The sequence below is a fragment of the Phyllobates terribilis genome, unplaced genomic scaffold, assembly GCF_046119375.1.
Source record: "Phyllobates terribilis strain yellow unplaced genomic scaffold, ASM4611937v1 Scaffold_2__4_contigs__length_985480577, whole genome shotgun sequence".
NCBI classification, from domain to species: Eukaryota; Metazoa; Chordata; class Amphibia; order Anura; family Dendrobatidae; genus Phyllobates; species Phyllobates terribilis.
Window position 1 is genome coordinate 869576449 of NW_027362762.1, and position 24798 is coordinate 869601246.

General features: G+C 48.7%; 1 protein-coding gene across 1 annotated transcript in view; it reads left to right on the plus strand.

Annotated features, from left to right (window-relative positions):
* The window catches only part of ASB9 (ankyrin repeat and SOCS box containing 9), an 88990-nt gene that overhangs the window by 25076 nt on the left and 39116 nt on the right, over positions 1-24798 (plus strand). Inside the window, exons 3-5 of the mRNA XM_073668071.1 lie at positions 2602-2709; positions 5220-5370; positions 22702-22836. Of these exons, the coding sequence (XP_073524172.1) occupies positions 2602-2709; positions 5220-5370; positions 22702-22836 (394 nt within the window). The remainder of the gene's footprint in view (positions 1-2601; positions 2710-5219; positions 5371-22701; positions 22837-24798) is intronic.

Below are 24798 nucleotides of genomic sequence, written 5' to 3' on the forward strand. Positions count from 1 at the left end.
CTTTACAATACTGCTTGTCTTCTACATAGATTTCTTGCTCATCAACTTTTCGGTGTTTGCATTGGCTAAAGGCTAGTTCCTGCTCACCCACATCATCTATAATATGACGGGGGATGCGTCCCTCTGTCTGAAGCCTTTATAGACTGCGCATGCGTGACGTGCAGTCTGGCTCCAGACTGAAGAACGCATGGAGTCGTTACAGGTAAGAGGAGTGTATGGCGCCAGAGATCGCGGTATGCGTAGACACTGAACACATACCGTGATCTCCGACGCCATACTTACATACTTACCTGACCGAGAGGAGCGTTGCCGCGGCGCCTCTCTTCGCCGGAGACCAGGGCAGGAGTGAGGCGTCGGATCGGCGCATGCGCATAGCGCTATCCAGCGCCATTTTACTGAAGACACATTGACAGTGTCTTCAGCAAAATGGCTCCGGACAGCGTGGTGCTCTGGCGCAGCGCTCCTCCCCGGCCTCCGGCAGAACAGGACGCAGCAGCGCTGGAGCACAGGGAAGACAGGTGAGTATAAGTGTTTATTTTTTTTGGATGTGTGTACAGCGTGAAAGGGATGCGGGGGCTACACATACCAGGATTGGGGTGAGGGGGACCACACATACCACGATTGGGGGGATGAGGGGTGCCACGCATACCGGGATTATGGGGATGAGGGGTGCCACGCATACCGGGATTGGGGGGGATGAGGGGTGCCACGCATACCGGGATTGAGGGGATGAGGGGTGCCACGCATACCGGGATTGGGGGGATGAGGGGTGCCATGCATACCGGGATTGGGGGGATGAGGGGTGCCACGCATACCAGGATTGGGGGGATGAGGGGTGCCACACATACCGGGATTGGGGGGGTGAGGGGTGCCACGCATACCGGGATTCGGATGAGGGGGGCCACGCACACCGGGATTCGGATGAGGGGGGCCATGCATACCAGGATGAGGAATACCATACATACCAGGATAGGGATGGGGTACCATGCATACCAGGATAGGGATGAGGTATGGGGTACCATGCATACCAGAATTGGGGTGAGGGGTGCCATGCATACCAGGATGAGGATGAGGGGTGCCATGCATACCAGGATTGGGGGTGAGGGGTGCCATGCATACCAGGATGAGGATGAGGGGTGCCATGCATACCAGTATAGGATGGTGGGGACAGGATGGGGGCAGCACAAATACCAGGAGGGGGGCAGCACATACAAGCATGGGAGACCATATACCAATAAAAATGCTCGCCACCCGGGTGCAGAACGGGTTCAATAGCTAGTATTTATATAACAGTCTTTATAACAGAAGATATTGCAGCATTGTATCAATGAAGTAGATGGAAGAACACCGCAACATCTTGAACAGTGACTAAAAAATAGGAGCGTTACAGGTTCTACAGTGTATCGAAGGGGGTGTTAATATCAGGGCCCCCACTGATCAAATATTGATGACTTATCTTAAAGGGAACCTAAATTAGACTCTGGCTGTGTGATTAATGGGGTTGTCCAGAGTGAAATGAAAAGTCTGCAGTCACTCTATGTGATTGCAAACTATCCTGATGTGCCATGCATTGTCACATGCAATGTGTACACTGTCATGATTCTCCAGTATTTCCCATGCAGGTAGACAGTCACATGACGGCATGTATGCGAGTTACATACATGAGTGACTTGAGGTCACGTGTTGCTACTCTGAATAGAAGAGAATTGACAGAAGACAGATGAGACTAGGAGGCACGTGACTGCAAGCATGTGGTCAAGTGACAACCTACCCACACATTGAGTACAGGGGAATCATGACAGTGTGCGAATTGCACATTATCAAGATTTTTAAGGCTGCAGTCACATAGAGTAACTAAAGACTTATCATTTCACATTGGACAGCCAGAAATGTTTTACTTTTAAAAGCTGAAACATTTCAGAAAAAAAACATACATTTAAAAGCTGACTGGAGACCAAGGCATTTGGGTAACTAGCCCAAAAGCCTGTCCCCCTGTAACTTCTCCTTCACCCTCATGGGGAGAGACCTGTGACTCAAGGGGAGAAGCCACAGAGGACTGGCCTCTTGGACTATTCACACGCACGGCATGGTCACCTGTTGGCTTTTAAATATATGTCTTCTTTGAAAAGCCAAAGTGTCTGAGAGTAAAACAAACCTGGCTAAAATGATAGATCCACAGTCTGACTCATGCTGCACGTGCTTCGGGCTGCATGTATTAGCTGTCATGTTCCCTTTAAGCCATCAATTTTAAAAGGCAAAATAAGTCTGAGTTCACACTTGCATTTTGACTTTCCATTTTTCTGTTCTATGTTAGGAACAGGCAAACATAATCTATGCCCATAACGGATGTGCTATATTACTAGTGCAACCTGAAGCAGAGGGGCCCACTGATCCCATCTACGTTAGTAATGCGACAGGTCCATCTGGGTATGATTTCTGTTTTGTTTCTAAAATGGAACAGAAAAACAGAATGATAAAACACAAGTGTGAACCCTGCCGTACCCCTTCAATTTACAGATTTTGTACCAGTTGATGATATAGTGTTAGATCAGGAATTGCACATAGTAACATTTCATATTGTTATTATTTTATTTTTCAAAGGGATACAGTGTAAATCTGATCACAGCGGATCACGTGACTCCACTTCATGAAGCTTGCCTTGGGGGTCATCCTGGCTGTGCTAAACTCCTGCTGAAACATGGAGCTAAGGTATACATCAATTCTCCAAAACATGGTCTGTTCAAACATTAAAGATGTGACCCCAAAAGGTACAGTAGGTACATGATGTTCTTGTACATTTCCAATCTAAAACTAGCAATCACTGCTTATTGCTGCCCCACTGATTCTCAAACAATTTTTTTTTCCTTCTGCACCCCTCTATTCCAAAGCCATGTCCACCGGTAATAAAGGTGCAAATTTTCTCTCCAACAAACTGGGCGTGTATCACAGAATTTCTTTGTGGACGTGACCATGTTTCGATTGGTCAATGTCAGAGACGAAAAAGGAAACACCCATAAAGTTCTGCGATCACGCCCAGTTGCTTGAAGGGAAATTTTTCAGCATTATTATTGGGGACATAACTTTAGAATGGAAGGGTGCAGTAGAAAAAGAAAAACTGTTCCAGAATCAGTGGAGCAGCAGCAATTGGAGGAAGTACTCTGTTTAAATAAAAAAAATCCAGTGAGAGGTCCCCTTCAAAGTTAAAAAAATAAATAGAAAAAGTGTCTATAAAGAGGTCACTCTATATGATTAGGACACTTTCTGACTGTAGATACAGCAAAGTATGCTTTAGACAGATACTTAATTATCTAGTTAGGTCAGGAGGCCCCCTGACAGTTTTTATATGCTTGTGTTTCCCGGTGCATTACCCTCTTTTTCCTGAAACTCCTCGAGAGAAGATCTTGTTGTTCACTCACACTCGCTTTTTTTTACCTTGGTATGCATTTGATAAAAATTATATGGATATCTTGCTTTAAAGGGGTTGTCCCATAAACAACATTTATCACCTATCTACAGGATGATAAGTTTCTGATTGATGGAAGTCCAGCTGCTGAGACTCCCTCACCGGTCTCAGGAACGGGGGAGAGCAAAGTCCCCTATAAGAGTGGAGGGATAGTGAGGATGTGTTACCACCAAGCCCAGAGAAAGTGTATGATCAACAATCAAACATACTCAATAACAATTTGCTCAAGACTCTGAGACCACTATTCCTATGATCACTGGTGGTCCCAACAGTTGGACCCCAAGAAAGGAGCAGACTACCACCTACTCTGTGACTAGGTGATACGCTTTTTGTTTTCTGGGTGTAAGGAATACAGTCCACTGGTTTACCAGTTATGGGCAAGCTATGCAAGTGGAAAAAAGTAAGAAACCATGTTAGTAAACAAATTTTCTTAGTTAATGTGTGCCTGGTATATCAGAAGCAGAGAGTGGAGGGTTTCTGTTTTCTCCAAGAGTATCAGGCACAGGAGGACTGATACTAGCACATGGCAAAACTGGCCAAGTTCTGGGGCTCTTGGTGCCTGAGGTGCTCAATCTGTACAGCAGTGAATGTGAACTGCATTAATAGAGCATGCTCAGGACCTGAGCCAGCTCTATACAGTGTGGGTGCTGACTCTGTAATACAGTTGGCACCTGGGTTTAATAGCTGTAGTCGGAGATACTCCTATTGCAGCAGTTTAACCTCTTAGATGATACTGTCAATTGTGATAATGGCATTTAAGGGGATAGAAATGGGGAACATGTACCTTCTGACCTACATTGGACCAATATAATTTTGAGGTACCGATGGCATTGTCATGGCAGGCAGAGGGCCTAATGAAAATCCCTGTGTCTGACAGCCTGTGGTTGGCCTTAACAGAAGATTAAGTATTGCAGTGCATTGTACAAATGATCAAGTGATCCTTGGTTTAAGTACCATAATGTGACCAATAAAAAAAGTAAAAAAAAAAAAGCTAAATATTAGAAAATTAAAAAATATATAAAGGAAATCTCATCCTCCCCTTTTTCCTTAATGTAAACATTAAGAAAATAACTAAAAAAATATCAGATTTAGCATTGCTGTAAGTATAGCAGTCAGAAATAATAAAATATTATATTTATCCCATACAGAGAACACCAAAATGGAAAAAAAAAAAAATGGCAGGATCACAGCTTTTTGGATCTTTGTCTCCCTTCAAAAAAATGAAATAAAAAAAAAAGAAAGTTGTATGGGTTCTAAAATTATGTAAAACAGCTCATATCGCAAAAATAAAAGCCCTGATACAACTCTACCACCTGAAAAAGAAAAAAAGTTCTAGCTCTTGGAAGGCGATAAATTCGAAAGCCATGAAGGGCCCACTAGGACTCCATCACCCAAGGGCCTGCATAAACCTGGAGCCGGTCTAGGGCACAGTTTTATTTTCAACATATATGAATTTTATTCTTGGTCATCTTTCAAGTGCATGATACGGTTTGCAGCAAAAATGGTTTTCTCACCCACACAGCTCTGATCTCACATTGGTACAGAACAACACGTGGTGCACATACAGCCATCGCTCCATTGCAATCAAGCAGCTTCGAAACGTATCCATATGTTTATTTCATCTTTGTTATTTCATGGATATTTTCCCGAAATGTGATTTTCTACAGATCAATTAGGTCCAACTCTAAGAAATGTTCCCGGTGGTTAATCAATCTGTTGCCTAATATATTGTGATCTGTGCTTGTTTTTCTTCCAGGTTAATATCCCTAACATTGACTGGAAGACGCCAATATTTAACGCCTGTGTCAGCGGTAATCTGTCTTGTGTGAATCTGCTCTTACAGAACGGGGCCAGTCCACATGCAGCATGTGACGTAGCATCACCAATTCATGAGGCATGTAAGAGAGGTAAGTAGTCTTGTGGTGTAATACAATAGGACAATAGGAATCCACAAGTACTTATTCTACATATCCAAACTAAAGTGTTTCAGAGTTTGATCAGGGTGTGATTGGCATAATCGACTTGATTCTTTTGGATAAAAGAAAACACGGAGGTGTGAACCTGGCCTTACACTAATCCATTACACAGTTAAATTCACCTTTAGGCCTCATTCAGATGTCCGTGATTTTTCTTGACATAAAACACGGACCGCTGTTCAGGAGTGTTTTCGCATTAGTGTTTGGTCAGTGTCAGTTTTTTACAATCAGTGTTTCATCAGTGATTTTTCACGTATAAAAAAAAAAATGCTAAGCGTCTCCTGTCCATTACAATGTTAACTTCTTCACACCGCAGACAATTACCGTTTTTTTCATTTTCGTTTTTTCTTCCCCTTTTTCCAAGAGCCATAAATGTTTTAATTTTCCATCCACATAGCCATATGAGAGCTTGTTTTTTGCAGGACAAGTTGTACTTTTGAATGACATCATTCATTTTATCACGTGATGCACTGGAAAGAGGGAAAAAAATGCTAAGTGCATTGGAATTGCAAAAAAAGTTTTTTTTTACTATGTTCATTATATGTTAAAACTGACATGGGAATAGGATTCCCCAGGTCAGTACAATTATCATGTTCACTATATGTTAAAACTGACATGGGAATAGGATTCCGCAGGTCAGTACAATTACACAGATACCAAACATGTATAGTTTTTTTTTTATTAAGTGGCGAAAAAAAGAGAAGTTTGTTTAGCCATTTTCCAACGTTTTCAATTTTCATGATATTTGGCTTTATGATGGCTTATTTTTTTGCTCCCTGAGCTAACGTTTTTACTGATACCATTTTGAGGTATATACAAAGTTTTGATTGCCTTTTACTGCATTTTATTGCAATGTTGCAGAGGTAAAAAAAACGTATTTCTAGTGTTTTGATTTTTTTTCCTCATTATGCCTTTTACTGATCGGATTAATTAATTTTATATTTTGATAGATCAGACTTTTAAGAACACAACGACACCAAATATGTGTATTTTTTATTTTTTTTAATTGTTTTATTTTTAATGGGTCAAAAGGGGGGTGATTTGCATCAGCACTGCTATGCATAGTGAAAAATCACGGTACTTGCTTTCACAGCAGAATCATCATGACAAGCAAGGGGGTCTTCAGCAGACCTCCGGCTATCATGGCAACCCATTGGTGGGATGAGCGCATGGAATGATGCACCCCCCCCTGCCAATGTGTGTTAAATGCTGCTGTCAGAGATTGACAGTGGCATTTAACAGGTTAATAACAGGTTTTGCTCCTATTTTATTCCTGCTGGCTGATTATTTAATGAATGTCCCTTTATGTTCAAGCTACTGCTGCTGTCCATGCTGGAAGCCAATGATAGTTTTCCTTCAGCATCATGGTGGGCAGCATGGTGGCTCAGTGGTTAGCACTGTTGCTTTGCAGCCCTGGGGACAACATCTGCAAGGAGTTTGTATGTTCTCCCTGTGTTTGCATGGGCTTCCTCCGGTTTCCTCCAAGACTCCAAAGACCTACTGATAGGGAGTCTAGATTGTGAGTCCCAATGGGGACAGCGATGATAATGTATGTAAAGTGCTGAGATAAATAAATAAATACCCCATGAGTGAGTCAGACCAAGGGTTGTTCACCTGACAGTTTTCAGGCTGAACTTCAGGAACCAAGGAAGGAAAGGGCTTTCTATAAAAATCCCTAACTTAAGATCCCCCTATGTGGCACCCTGCTGCGCATTGGTGCCACAGAACCCAGAAGGGTGCATGGATGGACTTCTCCACAAGAGGCCCTCACACATTCACACACCTCCACCCTACCACCTCAGACCAGCAGAGGGAGCCCGTTAGGGATATATATAGGGAGGGTGGAGTCAGGCAGTTCAGTCTAGAGTTTAGAGTTTAGTGTGCTCAGTGAGAGAGCAGCACGCAGGCTGCTGTGTGAGGCAAGTTGAGGCCTACAGCACGCACTGGAGCCTAGTGAGGGCCTTGAGTGGGCCGAAGGCGAGAGGAGAAGGAAGAAGTAGCGAGGGGGCAGAGGAGCATACCAGGCTCACCCCGATATATATACCGGACACCGGGTCCGCGCCTACAGGGACATTTATACTCAGTAGGAACTACCGGAACCCCTGGAGGACTACAGGTCCCAGGTTTACCAGACGCTGACTACAGTACCAGGGCTAGGAGTCACGGAGGCCCCAGCGTCCAGGGAGAGTGATCTCCAAAGAGAAGGCCCTACCACCAGGTCAGCAGGTGCAAAGAGAGACAGTAACCAAGCTAGGCCTAGCTCCAGGCAGGTCAGAAGCTTAGAGAATAAAGCAACGGATCAGGAGGCCCTATACCCGCTCACTGGGGAGAGTCCAAAAGTGTGCCCTTCGCCTGGAGTACCCTGGACCGTGCCTACACCATCACCAGTAAAGGTACTGAAGCTTACCCCTGTGTGAGTGTCCGTCTTTCCTCCGGGACCGTCCTGCCGTCACTCTCCTGCACCACCATCGATTACACCCCACGCTGCCCTGGAGCTAGCTCTACCTGTGGAGAGCCGCACCATCCCTGCTGCCGTAACACCAGCTCCAGAGGACTGCTCCGCAGCGGCGGCACCCTTTAGCCGCATTCCACAGGTGGCGTCACGAACACTTAAATCCCCTATAAACTATTCCCCCTTTTACTGACTGCCCTGGGTCACGGACCGGGCCAGCTACCGTGATATCCCCCAGCAACCAGAGGCCCGGCTGCCGAGTACCCCACGGCCCAGGGGACGTGCCCAGTGGATGGGGACGACTCAGCGCCCGGGCCTTGCTGTTAGTTTTGGGGAATGCCGCGGTGTCCGGCTCCCGGGCCCGTACCCTGGGGTCACTCTTAAAAGCAAGGAATAATGGGGGAAAGGTGTATGAGAGAGGAAAAGTTCGTGACGCCACCCGTGGTGTCTGGTGAGGATCACCAGCGCTGCTGCAGTCCTCTGAGGCCGGTGGTCAGGCAGGTTAGTTGGTGCGGCTCCCCACAGGTGGAGCAGGGTCTCAGGGCAGCGTAGGAGAGGGGATGCAGGACAGAGGGGACCCAGCCGGGTCAGGAGAAGAATAGGCACACTCACAACAGTTCACTTCAGTACCTTTACTGGTGGTGTTTCAGGCACGATCCAGGGCACTGTAGGGTGAAGGGTGCATTTCAGGACTCTCCCCAGTGAGCGGGTGTGGGGCCTCCTGTTTCTTGTCTTTTCCTGTTAAGTTTATGACCTGCCTGAAGCTAGGCCTAACTTGGTCTCTGTCTGGCACCTGTTGACCTGGTGGTAGGGCCTTCTGTTGGAGATCACACTCCCTGGTCTCTTGGGCCTCTGTGATTCCTGACCCTGGTATAACGGTCAGCTTTTGGTATTCCTGGGACATGTAGTTCGCCAGGGGTTCCGGTTGTTTCTGCTGGTCCTAGAGATCCTTGCAGACACGGACCCAGTGTCCGGTATATGGTCTTGGGTTGAGCTGGCTAAGCTCCTCTGCCCCCTATGTAGCTCGCTTACTCCACTTGACTTCGACCACTCAGGGCCCTGACTAGGCTTCACACGGGCAGTAGGCCTCGCTACTCTTCACTGCTTTTATGGTGTCAGCACGCCTTAGGCTCACTAACCTGAGCTCAATGAGTCTGGACTGTGCTCCACTGCAGGATGGCTTCTGCAGGAACTCCTTTCAACAGGCTTCCTTCTACAGACTGGATTCTCACAGACTGGAACTAGCTCTGTCCCCTGAGGAAACTGTTCTCCAGACTTAGACTTCAGACCAGACTGACTAACTGCCTAGCTCCACCTTCCCTATTTATATCCCTAACGGGCTCCCTCTGGTGGTCTGAGGTGGAAGGTGGAGGTGTGTGAATGCTACGAGGGCCTCTTGTGAAGGAATCCGTCCATGCACCCCTCTAGGATCTGTGGCACCAATGCGCAGCAGGGCGCCACACGTCACCTACATTAATGCTCAGAGTCATTTTTCCCAACTGGGAAGACACAACACTCTGGTTAAGGACTGTATTTTTGGTCCGAGTGTGATCCGATAAAACATCGGATTGCACTTGGACCAATCTTATTCTGTGGGGCTGTGCACATGTCCATTTATTTTTTTCGGACAGAGCTGGCCTGAATAAAAAAATTGCAGTATGCACGATTTGCATCCTATATTCAGATCGCACTTGACCATGCAAGTCAGTGAGTCAGTAGAAAAAATCAGGTTGAACTCGAATGATATCTGAGTGCAGTTCATTTTTCACGGACTGACAAAATAGAGAAGATGGAGAATTTTTTTTCCCCATCTTCTCATATGAGAAAATCAGATTGCACTATGATCAAACTCTGATCAGAGTTTGCTCAGAGTGTGATCTGCATAATCACCCAGATTCTCTCGGATGAGAGAAAATACTGTTGTTTGACCCTAGCCTAAAATTGGAGGTGGTAGTGCAGCACAGGGTGCTAGGCAGGAAACCACTCATGGCTTCTGGCACTGCTGCTGATTTATTCAATTGCCTCCGCATCTTTAAAATGCTGATATAATTGAATAAAGCAGCAGCGTTGCAGGAAGCCGTATTAAGCATCATGTGTCTGACTCGCCCAGGGGGGATATGGGGGAGACTCGGTACCCGGGCCTTTACTTTCTTGGGAGGTCAGGGCAGTCGGCTCCTGGGCCCGTACTCTGGGGTCCCTCTTTAAAAGGGGCTTGTTACTTGAAGGGATGAATAACAGTTTTGTCTCGTGACGCCACCTGTGGTTCCCGGTAATGAGTAGCAGCGCTGCTGCAGACCTCTGGGGTAGATGTTAGGGCAGTTGGGTTGGTGCTGCTCTCCATAGGCAGAGCACAGCTCCAGGGCAGTGTAGGTGCAGATGGTGATGCTGGGCGTTGTAGTGCAGGAGCGACAGCGTGGTAGAAATAACTGACAGAAACAGTGGGGTGCAGTTGACTCGCCCCCTGGGCCGTGGGGCACTCGGATCCGGGCAGTAGGGGAACGATGGGAGTAGTAGTGGCAAGCCGGTTCCGTGGCTCAGGGTGGTCAGGCCAGTGGTAGTCCGTTATGCGCTGATGATTATGTCCGACTACGCCACCCGTGGATTGAGGTTATTAGGAACCGCCGCTGCATGCAGACCGCTGGGGCTGATGAGGTGTGCAGCTAGGGTAGTGTGACTCCCCACGGGAATAGTGCAGCCCCAGGGCAGTATAATGGATGGTGGGAGTGATGGTGGTGAGAGTCCCAGTACCGGTAGTGCTGGAGGCGTGAAGGAGTACACAGACAACAGGTTGCAATCCAGGGCCTTTACTAAAACAGGTAAACTGACCCATAAGCAGTCCCGGCTAGGAGGGGACCTGGATGTCTGAGAGCAATGGGGAAATTTGCCCTGGTCAGAGTGAAGGTGTAGGCCTACCGTGCTTTCTGTGCTCCTTCTGGCTATCTCCTCCTTATAGGGTAACAGCCCACGTTTCCGAGCTTTCCGTGTACTCTCGCCTGTATGGCCTGCGACGTGGGTTCCTTTCTGCTCCCGGCCTGGAACGGCTTTACTGGTCCCTTCTGTTGTGGCAGAGCCTCCAGGTTTCTTAGGCCAAGGAACATACAGTCCCCTGCGGACTGGTTATCTGCTGTGGGATGTGGAATCCTCCCAGCCTCAGACACCAAAGTCTGGTAAATTAAGTCCTTTATCTGCCAAGACAGGCTCACTTCGCCTCTTGTCTCTGGCTTGTGGCTCTCCTCCTGCCACACTTCCTCTTAGGTGCAATACAACTTTCTGTCCCTGCTCTGCTCCGGGACAAGTCTCAGTACTGAGACAGGTCATCCAGTTCTCTCTAACCCTGCCCCCAGCACCAGCTTTTATAGGGCCAGCCTGCTCCCCCTACTGGCCTGAGACAGGAGGTACGGCATGCTAATGTTCCCCTGACTAGAGAACCTCCCCCTTGCTCTCAGACACAGCTTTATTACATTTTGTGGCATCCAGGCCAGGGTGACACATTCCCCCCTAGTAAAATTTAGTACTCCGGGACTAAGCAGTAAACAAAGACAATATGCATGACTATAAAACATTAACAGACAGACGACGCACAGCTTGAGTTCTTAAGGTCACAGTGTGGTCTGTGACCGGGTGTCCATATCACCAATACAACGGGGAGCCTTAACCAGGTGGGGGTCTGTCCTACCCCAAGTCCTTCACAGTCTTAGTTCATTCCTTGGTTAGGCTCCGAACGCAGTCCATACAAGATTCCGGTTATAAAAAGTCCATAACCTTCGAGTCTGTACGGCAACTGTAAGGAACTGAAACACACAATTACTAATCACGCAGGTAACTTGGCAAACAATTCAACATTTGGCAACAGGGTTATTTACAATTTTAGTGCACTCTGTATTCTCCAGCGAGCGGGTATCTGCCCCTTTGTGCTCCTGGTTGACCTGCGTAACCCACTGTCTGGTGGTGGACCGACCTGGCTTTCCCCACTAGCGTTAGGGGTACAGCTACCAGCTGGATGTACAGTTAGGGCAGGCAGCTGTCTGCGGGTTCTTTGGCTTACCGCAGGCATGGCAGGCTCACTGTCAGCAGAGGGTTGACTCTCCTGGGCTACTGATACAGGCTCTTCTGCCTCTGGAACCGCTTGCTCCTCTTCACCTTCCGGCTCTGGTGTTGGTTGTTGCTGTGCCGGTTGCAGGAAATGCAGGACGGGTACCACTATGGCATCATTTATTCGAGTCCAGGACTGAGGGAACTCTCCGAGAACGGTGCTGATCATTTCTTCCTTGTCCTCTGCAGGTACAAGGTCACTCTGATCCTCTTCTGCACTACGGAGTTGCTCGGGGCACCTTTTGAGGTGGTCTCTGGAGACGGTACTAGTGGTTTCTCCTCCGTCCTTGGTGATCACGCACACCTTCGGGTTGTCGTGGTCAGACTGCAGTACGGTGTAGGGTTCCCTTTCCCACTGGTCATCCAACTTATGTAGCCTTCTCTTCCGCTTCAGGACCTGCTCACCAGGTTCCAGGGGACCAGCAGGGGCGTGTTGGTTGAAGAGTTTTTCTTGCCTCTCTCTCACCTGGGCCAGGCTCTTCTCCACACTCTCCTGTACCTTCTTGTACTGTAGTTGCCTTTCCTTATCCCAGTCCGCATCCGGGGAGGTGTCCTCAGGCGTTAGGACTCCCATCTCCAGGTCTACGGGCAGCTTACCTGGTCTGGCTCGCATCAGGTAAGCCGGGGTGCAGTTTGTAGCATTCACCGGGATATGGTTGTATAGGTCTATCAGGTCCGGCAGTTTTTCTGGCCACAGGCTGCGTTCCTCCAGGGTCAACGTCTTCAGGAGGTCAATGACTATATTGTTAATTTTCTCACACATCCCGTTGGTTTGTGGGTGGTAAGGCGTTGTCCGAATCTTCTTACAGCCATAGAGGTTGCAGAACTCTTGGAAGATTTCAGCCTCGAACGCTGGACCCTGGTCTGTCAGGACCTGTTCCGGATACCCGTGTGGACGGCAGAAGTATTGTTGGAAGGCTCTGGCCGCTGTTTGGGCTGTCAAGTCTTTTACCGGGACCACCACGAGAAAACGGGATTAGTGGTCAACGATTGTCAGGGCGTAGATGTACCCTGACCGGCTTGGAGCCAACTTGACGTGGTCTAGAGCTACCAGCTCAAGAGGCTGCGTGGTGACGATGGGCCTCAAGGGTGTCTTCTGGCTGGCACGGTCCTTCCTCCTTAGGTGACAAGGGCCACAGTCTCTGCACCACTTCTCTACAGCCCCTCTCATGCCGACCCAAAAGAACCGTCCTCTTAGCAGGAACTCCAGTTTCTTCCAACCGAAGTGCCCCGCTCTGTCATGGTAAGCCCCCAGGACCATAGCTGCATCCCGCCTTGGGACCACGACTTGCCAGGTCAGCTCGTGCGTCCGGTGGTTGACAATCCTTCTGCACAGCTTGCCTTCGTAGAGGAACAGCTTGCTCTTCTCCTTCCACAGCTGCTTGGCTTCCTCTGGAGCATCCGGATCCATGCGGGCGTCCTCCTGGGTCAGCAGATCTTTCACCAGGCGGATGGCAGGGTCACTATCTTGGGTCTCGGCCCAGCTGTGGTGAGGTAGGGGATTGATCATCACGGTTGTTAGATCCTCCTCCTTCACGCGGTGGGAGTATTGAGCGGCTCCATACCGGTGAAACGCGGGGAGTTCTACCTCCTCCAGCTCTTCTGGGTCTTCGTCACCTTCAGGTAAGTGAGGCATCCTCGATAGGGCGTCAGCATTGGCATTGGTTTTGCCGGCCCGGTACTTGATCACGAAGTCATAGTTGGAGAGACGGGCCATCCACCGCTGTTCTAGGGCACCCAGTCTTGCATTGTCCAGGTGTGTCAACGGGTTGTTGTCCGTGTACACTGTGAACTTTGCGGAGGCCAGGTAATGCTTGAAGCGTTCTGTCACGGCCCACACCACCGCCAAGAATTCTAGCTTGAAGGAGCTGTAATTCTCCGGGTTCCTCTCGGTGGGCCTCAGCTTCCGGCTGGCGTACGCGATCACCCTTTCTCTGCCCTGTTGGTTTTGGGACAGTACGGCTCCCAGTCCCACATTACTGGCGTCCGTGTGGAGAATAAAAGGCTGACCATAATCAGGGTAGGCCAGGATCTATCCCCCGTGAGGGCCATCTTCAACTGGCGGAAGGACTCCTCTTCCAGTTTATCCCACTTGAAGGGCGGCTTTTGGCTCCTGGACTTAGACTGTCCGATTAGGAGGTCCTGCATAGGAGCTGCCATCCTAGTGAACCCGGGGATGAACCTTCGGTAGTAGCCTACCAATCCGAGAAACTGTCTCACCTCTTTGATGTTCGAGGGGCTTGGCCAGCTCTTGATTGCCGTGACCTTGTCAGGGTCGGGGGCCACTCCTTCCGTGCTTACCACGTGCCCTAGGTACTGGACCTTTGGTTTCAGCAGGTGACACTTCGATGGTTTCACCTTCAGGCCATAGCCTGCCAGGGCTTCGAACACCTCGGCCAGGTGCTTTAGATGGTCCTCGTAGGTTTTCGAATAGACGATTACGTCGTCCAGGTAAAGGAGGACCGTCTCGAAGTTTCGGTGCCCTAGACAGCATTCCATCAGCTGCTGGAAGGTCCCTGGTGCGTTGCAGAGCCCGAAAGGCATACAGATGAACTCGCTCATTCCCATCGGGGTGGTGAAGGCGGTCTTCTCCTTGTCAGCCTCTGCCACAAGAACCTGCCAGTACCCGCTAGTAAGGTCCAAAGTAGAAAAGAAGTTAGCTGATTTTAGAGCTGCTAAAGACTCCTCTATTCTAGGCAGCGGATATGCGTCTTTATGGGTGATACGGTTGATTTGTCTATAGTCTACGCACATTCTCATGGTGCCGTCCTTCTTTTTCACCAGAACCAAGGGGTCTGCCCAGGGGCTACAGCTATCTCTAATGACCCCAGCTTCTTTCATTTCTTTTAGCATGCCCTTTGCGTTCTGATAATGTGCAGGGGGTACAGGTCTTTGTCTTACTTTTATCGGTGGGTGGCTCCCTGTGGGGATGTGGTGTTCTACCCCCTTTACTCTGCCGAAGTCTAGCGGGTGCTTACTAAAGACTCTCTCGTACTCCTGTACCACCCGGTAGACTCCTTGTTTTTGGTGCAGGGGAGTGGAGTCAGCACCTACATGGAGTTTCTGGCACCAGTCCTCCTTTTGTTTTTGGGAGCCATTACCCTCCGCCTGTGGAGATGGAGGCAAGGGTTCCACGGCCCTGATAGCTTTGTGTTCGACAACAAACAGTTTGGCGAGTGTAGCGTACCTGGGTAAGTGTACTTCTCTCTCCCCAATGTTGAGGATGCGGACGGGCACCCTCCCATGACGGACATCAACCACCCCCCGGGCTGTCAAAATGGTGGGCCTGCTGTCTGAGTACACGGGTTCTACCATGGCTTGGTAGTCTCTACCTCTCAACCCGATTGCAGTCCGACACCAGATCATCATTTCACTTTTGGGAGGCATGGAAATGGGGAATGGGTCACTCAGTCTTACGCTACCGATCTCACCACCAGACAGTTCTACCTGCTGCCGTCTCATCAGGGCTTTTATCTCCTTGTTGAGGACTCTCTGTTGGCTGGAACTAGCATTCACCGCCACCTGTTGTAGAATTACAATTACCTCTGAAAGACAATTTTCAATTACATTAGTACCCACAGTTATTTTAGGGTGACTTTCACGACGGTCAATGTCCACAATAATTACTCCCTGTGCCGGCAGTTCAACTTTACCAATCTTAATGGTCATCTCCTTGAACCCCATCTGCGGCACGGGTAAGCCATTACTGGCGATGATGCTCAAGTTACTGTCTGGATACCGTGTGATATCAGCATCAGTCCAATACTGCTTAAAAAGTACATAAGGGATAGTGGCTACTTGCGACCCAGTATCCAGCAAGGCGCTCATGGGGATACCGTCCAGCACCACGTGTAAAACCGGGCGCCCCCCAATGTACTTATTACGCCAATTGTAAGGGCCTGGTGATCTTATGCTTGGGGGTTGGCCCTCTGCCCCAGGTTGGACCCGTTTAAATTACAGTACCTGGAAATGTGTCCGGGCTGGTTGCATCGGCGGCAAATGGGCTGTCCATCCTCTGCGTAGCGGTCTGTGGGCCTCACTCGGAACGACGGGATCCTCCTCTGTTGACGCCACGGGAGACCCTCCGGACTTGAAGCCAGCTCGATGGGTCTTGACGGGTCCACTTGTAACGCCTGGACGGTCCTGGTCAACGCCTCGACGCTCCTGGTCAGCTCTTGGACTTGGTGGTGCAGATCTTTCGACGGGGCTTGGTTCAGGGCCTGTGCATCAGCCCCCACGGAGTCCATAGAGGAGGGCGCCGCCTCCTGGTGGTAGGTGAGAGCAGGGTGCCGGGGGTTTATAGCGCCATCTGTTGCGGATTCACGGAGCACCCTTATGGCCCTGTCCTTGAATTGGGCAAAGGTCAGATCAGCGTTCTGAAAGAACATGAGGCGCAGCTGGGTCCTGTGGGCGCTAGACAGCAGACCTTCTATAAACTGTTCTGTTAGTAGCTTATCCGTTTCCTGCACGCTGCCAGTGTCAGCTTGTTGGATGGCCCTCAAGGCTTCCTGCAAATTTAGGGCATAGTCTCTGATGCTGTCCTGTGCCCGCTGCTTACATCCATAGAACCTCATTTTAATTTCAGCGGAGGTACGTGTGTCAAAGGTACCCCGCAGCCGGGCCAGAATACCGTTCACGGTCCTTTTATTCTCAGTGGGCCATGATTTTACCTCCCTTTGGGCTGCGCCAGTTAACTGCCCTGTTAGTATGCTGACCTTCTGTTCCTCTGTCAGGGGGTAGACTTGGAACAAACTGTACAGCTTTTCCTTGAAGTCATTTAGGGCATGGGGCTCCCCTGAGTACTTAAGCAGCCAGGCCGCTCCAGGGATGTAGGGCAGGGAAAATGGCATCACCACTGCTGCAGCTGCGTTGGTGGTAGTGGGCGCCTCTGTATCCGACATCTTCCTCCCCCCTAGTTAAGCGTGGCCTACCTTCCGACGATCCTCTTCTGTAGGCCGCGGCTCCGCTGCTGCTGCTCTGGACGAGGACCTTGCGTTGCGTCCTAGTGACGTCAGCGTCGCTCTCTCTCCCTTCCAGGACCTTGCGCAGCGTCGGTGCGTGGGGCGGAGCTTCGGGTCTCGCGCGGCTTGGACGTCCACGCCCCTCTTCTTCCCGCGCGGCGTCCTGAAGATGGCGTCCGATGGCGGGAAAATGGCTGAAGATGGCGGGAACCGATGGAAGATGGCGGGAGACGGCTGGAAATGGCGGGAAACGGCTGCGGACGGCGGGAAACCTCTTTTCAGGTAAGTGCAAAGTCTTTTTCAGGCACGCAATACCCGTTTGTGGCGGGTTGGTTGCAATCCTGCCGACTACGCCAAAGCTGAGTGCCGTGGGGCACTCGGATCCGGGCAGTAGGGGAACGATGGGAGTAGTAGTGGCAACCCGGTTCCGTGGGTCAGGGTGGTGAGGCCAGTGGTAGTCCGTTATGCGCTGATGATTATGTCCGACTACGCCACCTGTGGATTGCGGTTATTAGGAACCGCCGCTGCATGCGGACCGCTGGGGCTGATGAGGTGTGCAGCTAGGGTAGTGTGACTCCCCACGGGAAGAGTGCGGCCCCAGGGCAGTATAATGGATGTTGGGAGTGATGGTGGTGAGAGTACCAGTACTGGTAGTGCTGGAGGTGCGAAGGAGCACACAGACAACAGGTTGCAGTCCAGGGCCTTTACTAAAACAGGTAAACTGACCCATAAGCAGTCCCGGCTAGGAGGGGACCTGGATGTCTGAGAGCAATGGGGAAATTGGCCCTGGTCAGGGTGAGGGTGTAGGCCTACCATGCTTTCTGTGCTCCTTCTGGCTATCTCCTCCTTATAGGGTAACAGCCCACGTTTCCGAGCTTTCCGTGTACTCTCGCCTGTATGGCCTGCGACGTGGGTTCCTTTCTGCTCCCGGCCTGGAACGGCTTTACTGGTCCCTTCTGTTGTGGCAGAGCCTCCAGGTTTCTTAGGCCAAGGAACATACAGTCCCCTGCGGACTGGTTATCTGCTGTGGGATGTGGAATCCTCCCAGCCTCAGACACCAAAGTCTGGTAAATTAAGTCCTTTATCTGCCAAGACAGGCTCACTTCGCCTCTTGTCTCTGGCTTGTGGCTCTCCTCCTGCCACACTTCCTCTTAGGTGCAATACAACTTTCTGTCCCTGCTCTGCTCCGGGACAAGTCTCAGTACTGAGACAGGTCATCCAGTTCTCTCTAACCCTGCCCCCAGCACCAGATTTTATAGGGTCAGCCTGCTCCCCCTACTGGCCTGAGACAGGAGGTACGACATGCTAATGTTCCCCTGACTAGAGAACCTCCCCCTTGCTCTCAGACACAGCTTTATTACATTTTGTGGCATCCAGGCCAGGGTGACACATTCCCCCCTAGTAAAATTTAGTACTCCGGGACTAAACAGTAAACAAAGACAATATGCATGACCAGGCCAGGGTGACACACAGTCATCCGAGTTTACTCATAGTTCTTTAGGTTCTCCAGGTGGCACTGTACAGGCAACCATCTCCCACGTCGCACTGCGTTTACCAGGCAGGGGTTCAGCATTCCCTCAAGTATATCAGAAGCACTTAACGGGACCCCCTTTCTTTATGTTCCTTGCTTAGCCGACTTCCCGCGCTGGATCTCTCCCTCCTGCCCTGCACCTCGCCACACAAAATCCCGAGCGGGTACCTTGAGATCCCTCTGGGCAACTTGAACTTCCCGGACCTGACTTTGTGCCCTTTTCGGCAGCTTGGGTGCGAAAGTGGCGACTGCACCCTGAAAGTGCACAAGCCTCCGGTTTTCCAGCCGAGACTTGAAGTAACACGGCCGGTCCAGGGACCGGTTCCCTTCTTGCGGCCTGATCCCTCTGACACTTGGCAGATTTGGGCGTACGGGTGCCTTCCTGCACTCACTGTACCCCCTGGGATCCCTTCTGTTACTGGAGCCTTTCTCCTCCGCTCCCCTCTCACTCTTGGGCCTCACTTGCTAGGCCCCAGTCTGGAGCAGAGCTCCTGAAGAGACTCTGTTCCTCAGACTGCTCCTCTCCTCATCTCTCTCACTGAATGAACTCAACCTCTAAGATGGCTTCCCTTTTTATATATATTCTTTAAGTGCTCCCCTGTTCGTCGTCCTCCACCCACACCCACTACTGGTTCCCCTTCACTCTTGGTTCCCCCCACTCCAGCCAGGGACGGGGCAAGCAGAAGAAGTGGATAATGCCCTTACAGCCGGCCTGGAGTAGTGTAGTATTGAGTGCAGGTGTTGGGGTCCCGGGCAGTACTCCATCCTTACCTGAGACAAGGAGATGCCACAACTCTGGGTGAGGTGCAGTATCTCTGTGGCGACTGAACCCTCAGGGGCGCCACATGTCACCCTCACATCTTCTGCAAGATGACGATGGAGCCACAGTGATGTCATTGTGCCACCAGCAAGAAAGTGGGCAAAACAAAGGGACAAGCAAGATTGTCCACTGGGAGTTAGTTTTTTGTTTTATTCCAGGATTCACAATCTCTCTTCATTCAGTTTTTTAACAAGGGCACATGATGTTCAGGGTTCACTGTGACATTATGTGAACCGCCGTTGTAAAAAAAACTAGATAGTAAGTTTTAGAGCATTTTATTTTATTCTGTTCACATGATTATCTGTAAGTCTGAGGCCAGCAGGGTGATAAGAAGGTGAGAGTATTGCCAGCTGTGTAGCTGATATTGAGCCATAAGTGTGTTCTTTCTTATTGTGACCTTGATGACGCTTCGTCTCCTCTTCTAGAAGAACTCCTAACCTTGACATTGTGTAAATTTCACAGGTTGGTACATAGCAGGAGGAACCTGCAGCTCTTATAAAGTTGCTTCTCTTTATTCTGAACAGTTATATTTCTGTACTGCCATGACCAAAGACATAAAACTAGGAACATAATTGATGACAGAGCTACTATCAGTTGCCAGGATTGGAGTAGTATTACAGTAATGTCTTGGAATTTTTTGTGTTCAGATGGTATTGGTTTAAAATAACTACACATTTTTTTCATGGTTCTCATTAAATGTGCCAAGATAATAAAGTAAAATCAATAACATTATGTGAAAGGGTGAGACCAGACGTGCGGAGGAAACTCTGCCACAGCCTATGACTACAAGGGGTTATGACACAAAATTGTGAAGCCTTTGACAACTGCATTGGCAAAGTTTTGGTCGGGCAGTCAATCATAAGTCTGATTTCTCCCTAAGGCTACATTCACACATCCATGTGTCATGGTCTGGTAACAGACTATGATACATGGACCGGCTGCAGATCCCTTGACCCAAACTTAACAGTCTTATAGGCATGTGTGAGGCTGTTGAGTTTGGATTAGGAGACCTGCGGATGGTCCATGTACTCACTTAGGTCTTCAACATCCAGATTCTTGTTGCCCAAGATCATATATTAAGTCAATATGCTCAGTGGACAACACACTGACCACTAATAACCTGTGCGCCAGTTCACCAGCGACTTTTAATACAGATCTATGGTCCTTATGAAAACAATAGCAGCATGTACTTGTATGACCTGTTTTAAGGACCAGTCTGGTGCATATCAATAACAGGCAGCCACTGCACCTGTTCTCTATGCAGATGAACACACAGAACAAGCCATGTCTGCAATTTGCAGGCGTGACTGGCCCGAGTTTTAGTATGGCCATGTAAACTCAGCCTAAGGGCTGTCATTAGCAGCAAAGAGCTTTGTATAGTGAGAGAACAGAACAGCTGTTGGGTAGGAGAATAAGAGCAGGGAACTGATGCAGGGGTGTAAGAGGGAAAGACTAAGGTGTGTAATTGAGTAGTCAGGTAGAGAAGTCAACAGACTGAATCTCCCTTTATTGTCTTATTATGAGGCACAGATTACCTGGAATAAGCTTTCTTTGAGCCCAAATACACATTAGATAGCTGTCAGCCGAATGATCGGTCAGCCGCCAGCCCCATAGATAAGAATGCTCAGCTTGACCGCAGGCTCCTGTGTTCTCTATGAGAAAGTTGCTGTCAGACTTCATTGGCAGTGGCTTATATCCAGAGAAAACAAAAGGATCAGATGCTGAAATTCAATAGGTCTGATCCTTTTCTCCTCTGGCTTCATCTGTTGGGAACTGGCAGGATGTACCAATACACATTAGACCAGTATTCCCCAACTCCAGTCCTCAAGAGCCACCAACAGATCATGTTTTCAGGATTTCCTTAGTATTGTCCAAGTGATAATTCCATCACCTGTGCAGTACTAAAGAAATCCTGAAAGCATGATGGTAACGTGGCTGTCAGTAGTCACCTGGCTGCTCTAAAATGGCTACCACGAACAGGCTTAACACAAGCCACTCCACTTACCACATCTCAGGGGTTGCCCTAGTCTTCACCCTTTAACCCCTTTACAGGGATCTAGATATAAACAGGGGCCCCTGGGCTGGGGCCATGGAATAAGCTGCTGTACGGAGGTGCAGGCTGGCAAGAGAGGTCAGGTAGCTGAGTAAGAACCAAAAGGAGAGGAAAAGTACAAAATCGGAGGACACAAGAATAGTCAATAAAACAAGCCGAGGTCAAAAACAGGAGATAAACACACTACACTGGAGCTGAACTAAAGGACTAAACCAGAGGAGCACGAGGCTATATCTGGCAGCTTCCAGCAGTAAGCTTAAAAAAACACTCCCATCAAAGTTTTTATCCTCTAAGTATATTGCAATCATCATATTATACAGCACTGTGTACTTACAATTGCTCATTTTGCCTTTCTACCCAGATAATTCTTCTGTTTTCTCTTCTCTATGTACAAACAGGAAGTCTCTTGTCTTTGCATTTCTCATCCCCCTCTTCTACTCCTGATCCAGCAGCTCCCTCCTCCCCCCCTGCCAGGGTCTTTTGCAGTGGCTCATGACTCATACAGGGAAAACTGAGCTCCTGTTTTTACATAGAGCTAATGAAAAAGAGAAGACTTAGCTGGGTAGAAAAGCAAAATGAGCAATTGTAAATGAATAGTGCGATATAATATGATGATTGCAATATATTAAGATGGTGTGGTCAATTTGACTGCACACACAACCATACTGCCAGACAGGATGGTAATGCAGGTCTCAGCCACCCTAATCTTAGTGACTGTACAGAGCCTGCGCCATCCAGAACTTCTGATTCCAGCATCTCTTCTATCACCGACGCCGCTCGCAGAGTGAATACGGTGGCACCTGGCAACACAAGCACACGTTGTGGAGATGGGACAATGATCTATATTGGTGGCTCTCAAGGACTGGAGTTGGAGATCACTGCATTAGACTATCAGTTAATCATACTAATATGCCAAAACCATCGATTTCTCTGAGCCAAGAAGCTCCATGTTAATCCTTTCTTTGGGTTCAAGAAGCAATAAACAGTAAAAGTCTGATGGGTAATTCTGCTTATTTCTGATTTTTTTTTCAGATAAATGCAAGTTCCAAATCATGGACGACTTGATTAATCACAGACTTAAATTATTAAGCTCTAAAATTTGATTAATATTCAGTAACTATGGTCTGGTCTCTGGGTCTGATTGTAGATCAGAAATCTATAGGCACAAAGTTTTAAATTGGGGGTATTTATATCACAAATTACACAACTATTTGTTGTCAGACCCTGAACATATACAGATTAAAATCAGATCCAAGAAAAAGTGAAAAAAAAAAAAGATATAGAAGATGAAATTAGTTAAAACCACCATTATTATTACTGATATTAAAAATGTCTTGTTTTCCCTCATTTTAGGTTATACACAGTGTGTGGAGTCTCTTTTAAATGCTGGAGTCAGTGTAGAGAAATACGTAAATCACTTGGGTTCTCCGCTTTATGTTGCTTGTGAAAATGGAAACTTGGAAACAGTTAAAAGACTACTAGAACTAGGTAAGAAAGTAATTTTCTCTTCTACACATTCACTGGTCTGTTTGGTGAATATTAAAGGGAATCTCGTAAAGAGTTGCTTAATTTTTTACTTCTTAAATCAGTAGTACACGTGAAAATAAGCAACTTTGTAATATATCTCAACAGAGAAATCTGCTTTTTTTCTCTGCCAGGACTGATTTTTCATTTTCAAAATTCTCAATTCATGGGTAAAATCTGTATTCAGTGAAGACAGATTTTTACATTACTGAAATAGGAGATGACTGCTGCTACTGATAAGATCCTTTTTATAACAGGAGGAAAACATGAGTATCATGGCATAAGATAAATTTTATTAAAGAGTAATAATATTAGAATCATAATAATACAAAATTCATGATGCAAAAAACGGGACATGGAATAAAATGAGTCAGGTCCAGCGACAGCGTGCCCAATCCAGAGGGGCCCCAGTGTATCCCATGAGAGTGGCAAAGAATATATTTATATATATATAAATTGCTGTCCACTGATAGCCCCAAACAACTAACATAAGTATCAAGTGATAGAGGCAATACCAACGGAAACTCACCACAGAGCTGGGGGGCCCGAGAGGTAGGACCAATATGGTGATGGGTAATGTCAATCACGCCCTGGGAGATCTAAGGCAGGTCAGTCCTGTCTCGTTAATATATGCGACTTTACCATTTAAAACTTTAGGATTTGATATATATACTTCTGTTATAGCAGTTTGAGCTGTTATGGAACTCATGCTACAGTATAGTTGTGCAATTGAAGGTTCTATAGAACTGACTAAAGTAAAAGCTGACGACACCATCAATTTGCAAAAAAACAAAGCAAAGTCATATATGTAACTATACAATGTTCACATTGTCAATTGTATCAGGCAAACATTTGTGAAAGGGATCAATGCACAAAGCATTTTTATTGCAATTGCACTGCCATATGTGACGCGCCCCCTGGGACATATTCCTTTCTGAGGGGAATACCCGGCACCGGATCAGATGGGGGGGTTGTAGTCTCCGAGCGGCTGTGACCCGGTCCCGTGCCCAGGGCGTCAAGCTCAGTGTTATGTGGCAGTCTTTACTGATGTTATTAAAGTTCGTTGTGTCGACTACGCCACCCGTTGTGATGCGGTCACTGTGGCCGCCGCTGCAGCAGGGTCCGCTGAGGCTGATGGTGGATGCGCAGCTTGGTGGGATCACCCCCAACGGGAGGGGTATAGCCTCAGAGGGGACAGGCGCAGAGGATGGGGGTTGTGGTGGTGCGGTGCAGCCGGTAATGATGACAGACTCGGGTTGTGCAGTTAAGGGTCTTTACTTACTGCAGATGTTCCTGGTCACTCTAGCTCCAAGTGACCTCCCGAGCCGTGCTGCGTCCACCAGGTCCTGGATCCGGCCAACCCCCAAACAAGTCCGGAGCGTGGCCCTGAGCTCTCCCTCTGTCCTTCCTTCAGCCGTCCCCACCAGTGATTCACCTAAATCCAGCTCCCTCGGGCCTTCTGTTGGGCAACCTTTGGCCTCAGGTTCCCTGACCCTCCATGTGGTGTGCCTTCAGGGTGAATGTAGTGGGTGACCGTGACAGACACTGCCCACGGTCTCCGGTCTCTGGCTGGGGAATGTCTTTGCCCCCACCAGCTTGGGTTCCGGTACCCTTCTGCTGACTCCTCACCCGGTGTTCTTATTTGGGTTCTTGGGTCCCTTCTTTGTCCCCCTCTGGGTCTTTCTGCACTCCACTCTCTCTCCAGGGCTGTTGTTTCTTTCTCTCTCTCTTGCTGCAGGCTTGTCCTCTGCATCTGACTTCCTCTCTGCGTCTGACCCTGATCTTTGATGGTGCCCACCTTATATATCCCTCTATGTGTGAGCTCAGGTGACCAGCACCCAATGAGCTCCTACCACTACCCAGACTGCTCCCCCTATCTGCCCCTACACTACATGGGATGTTCCTCCCCCCTCCCACTCCAGCCAG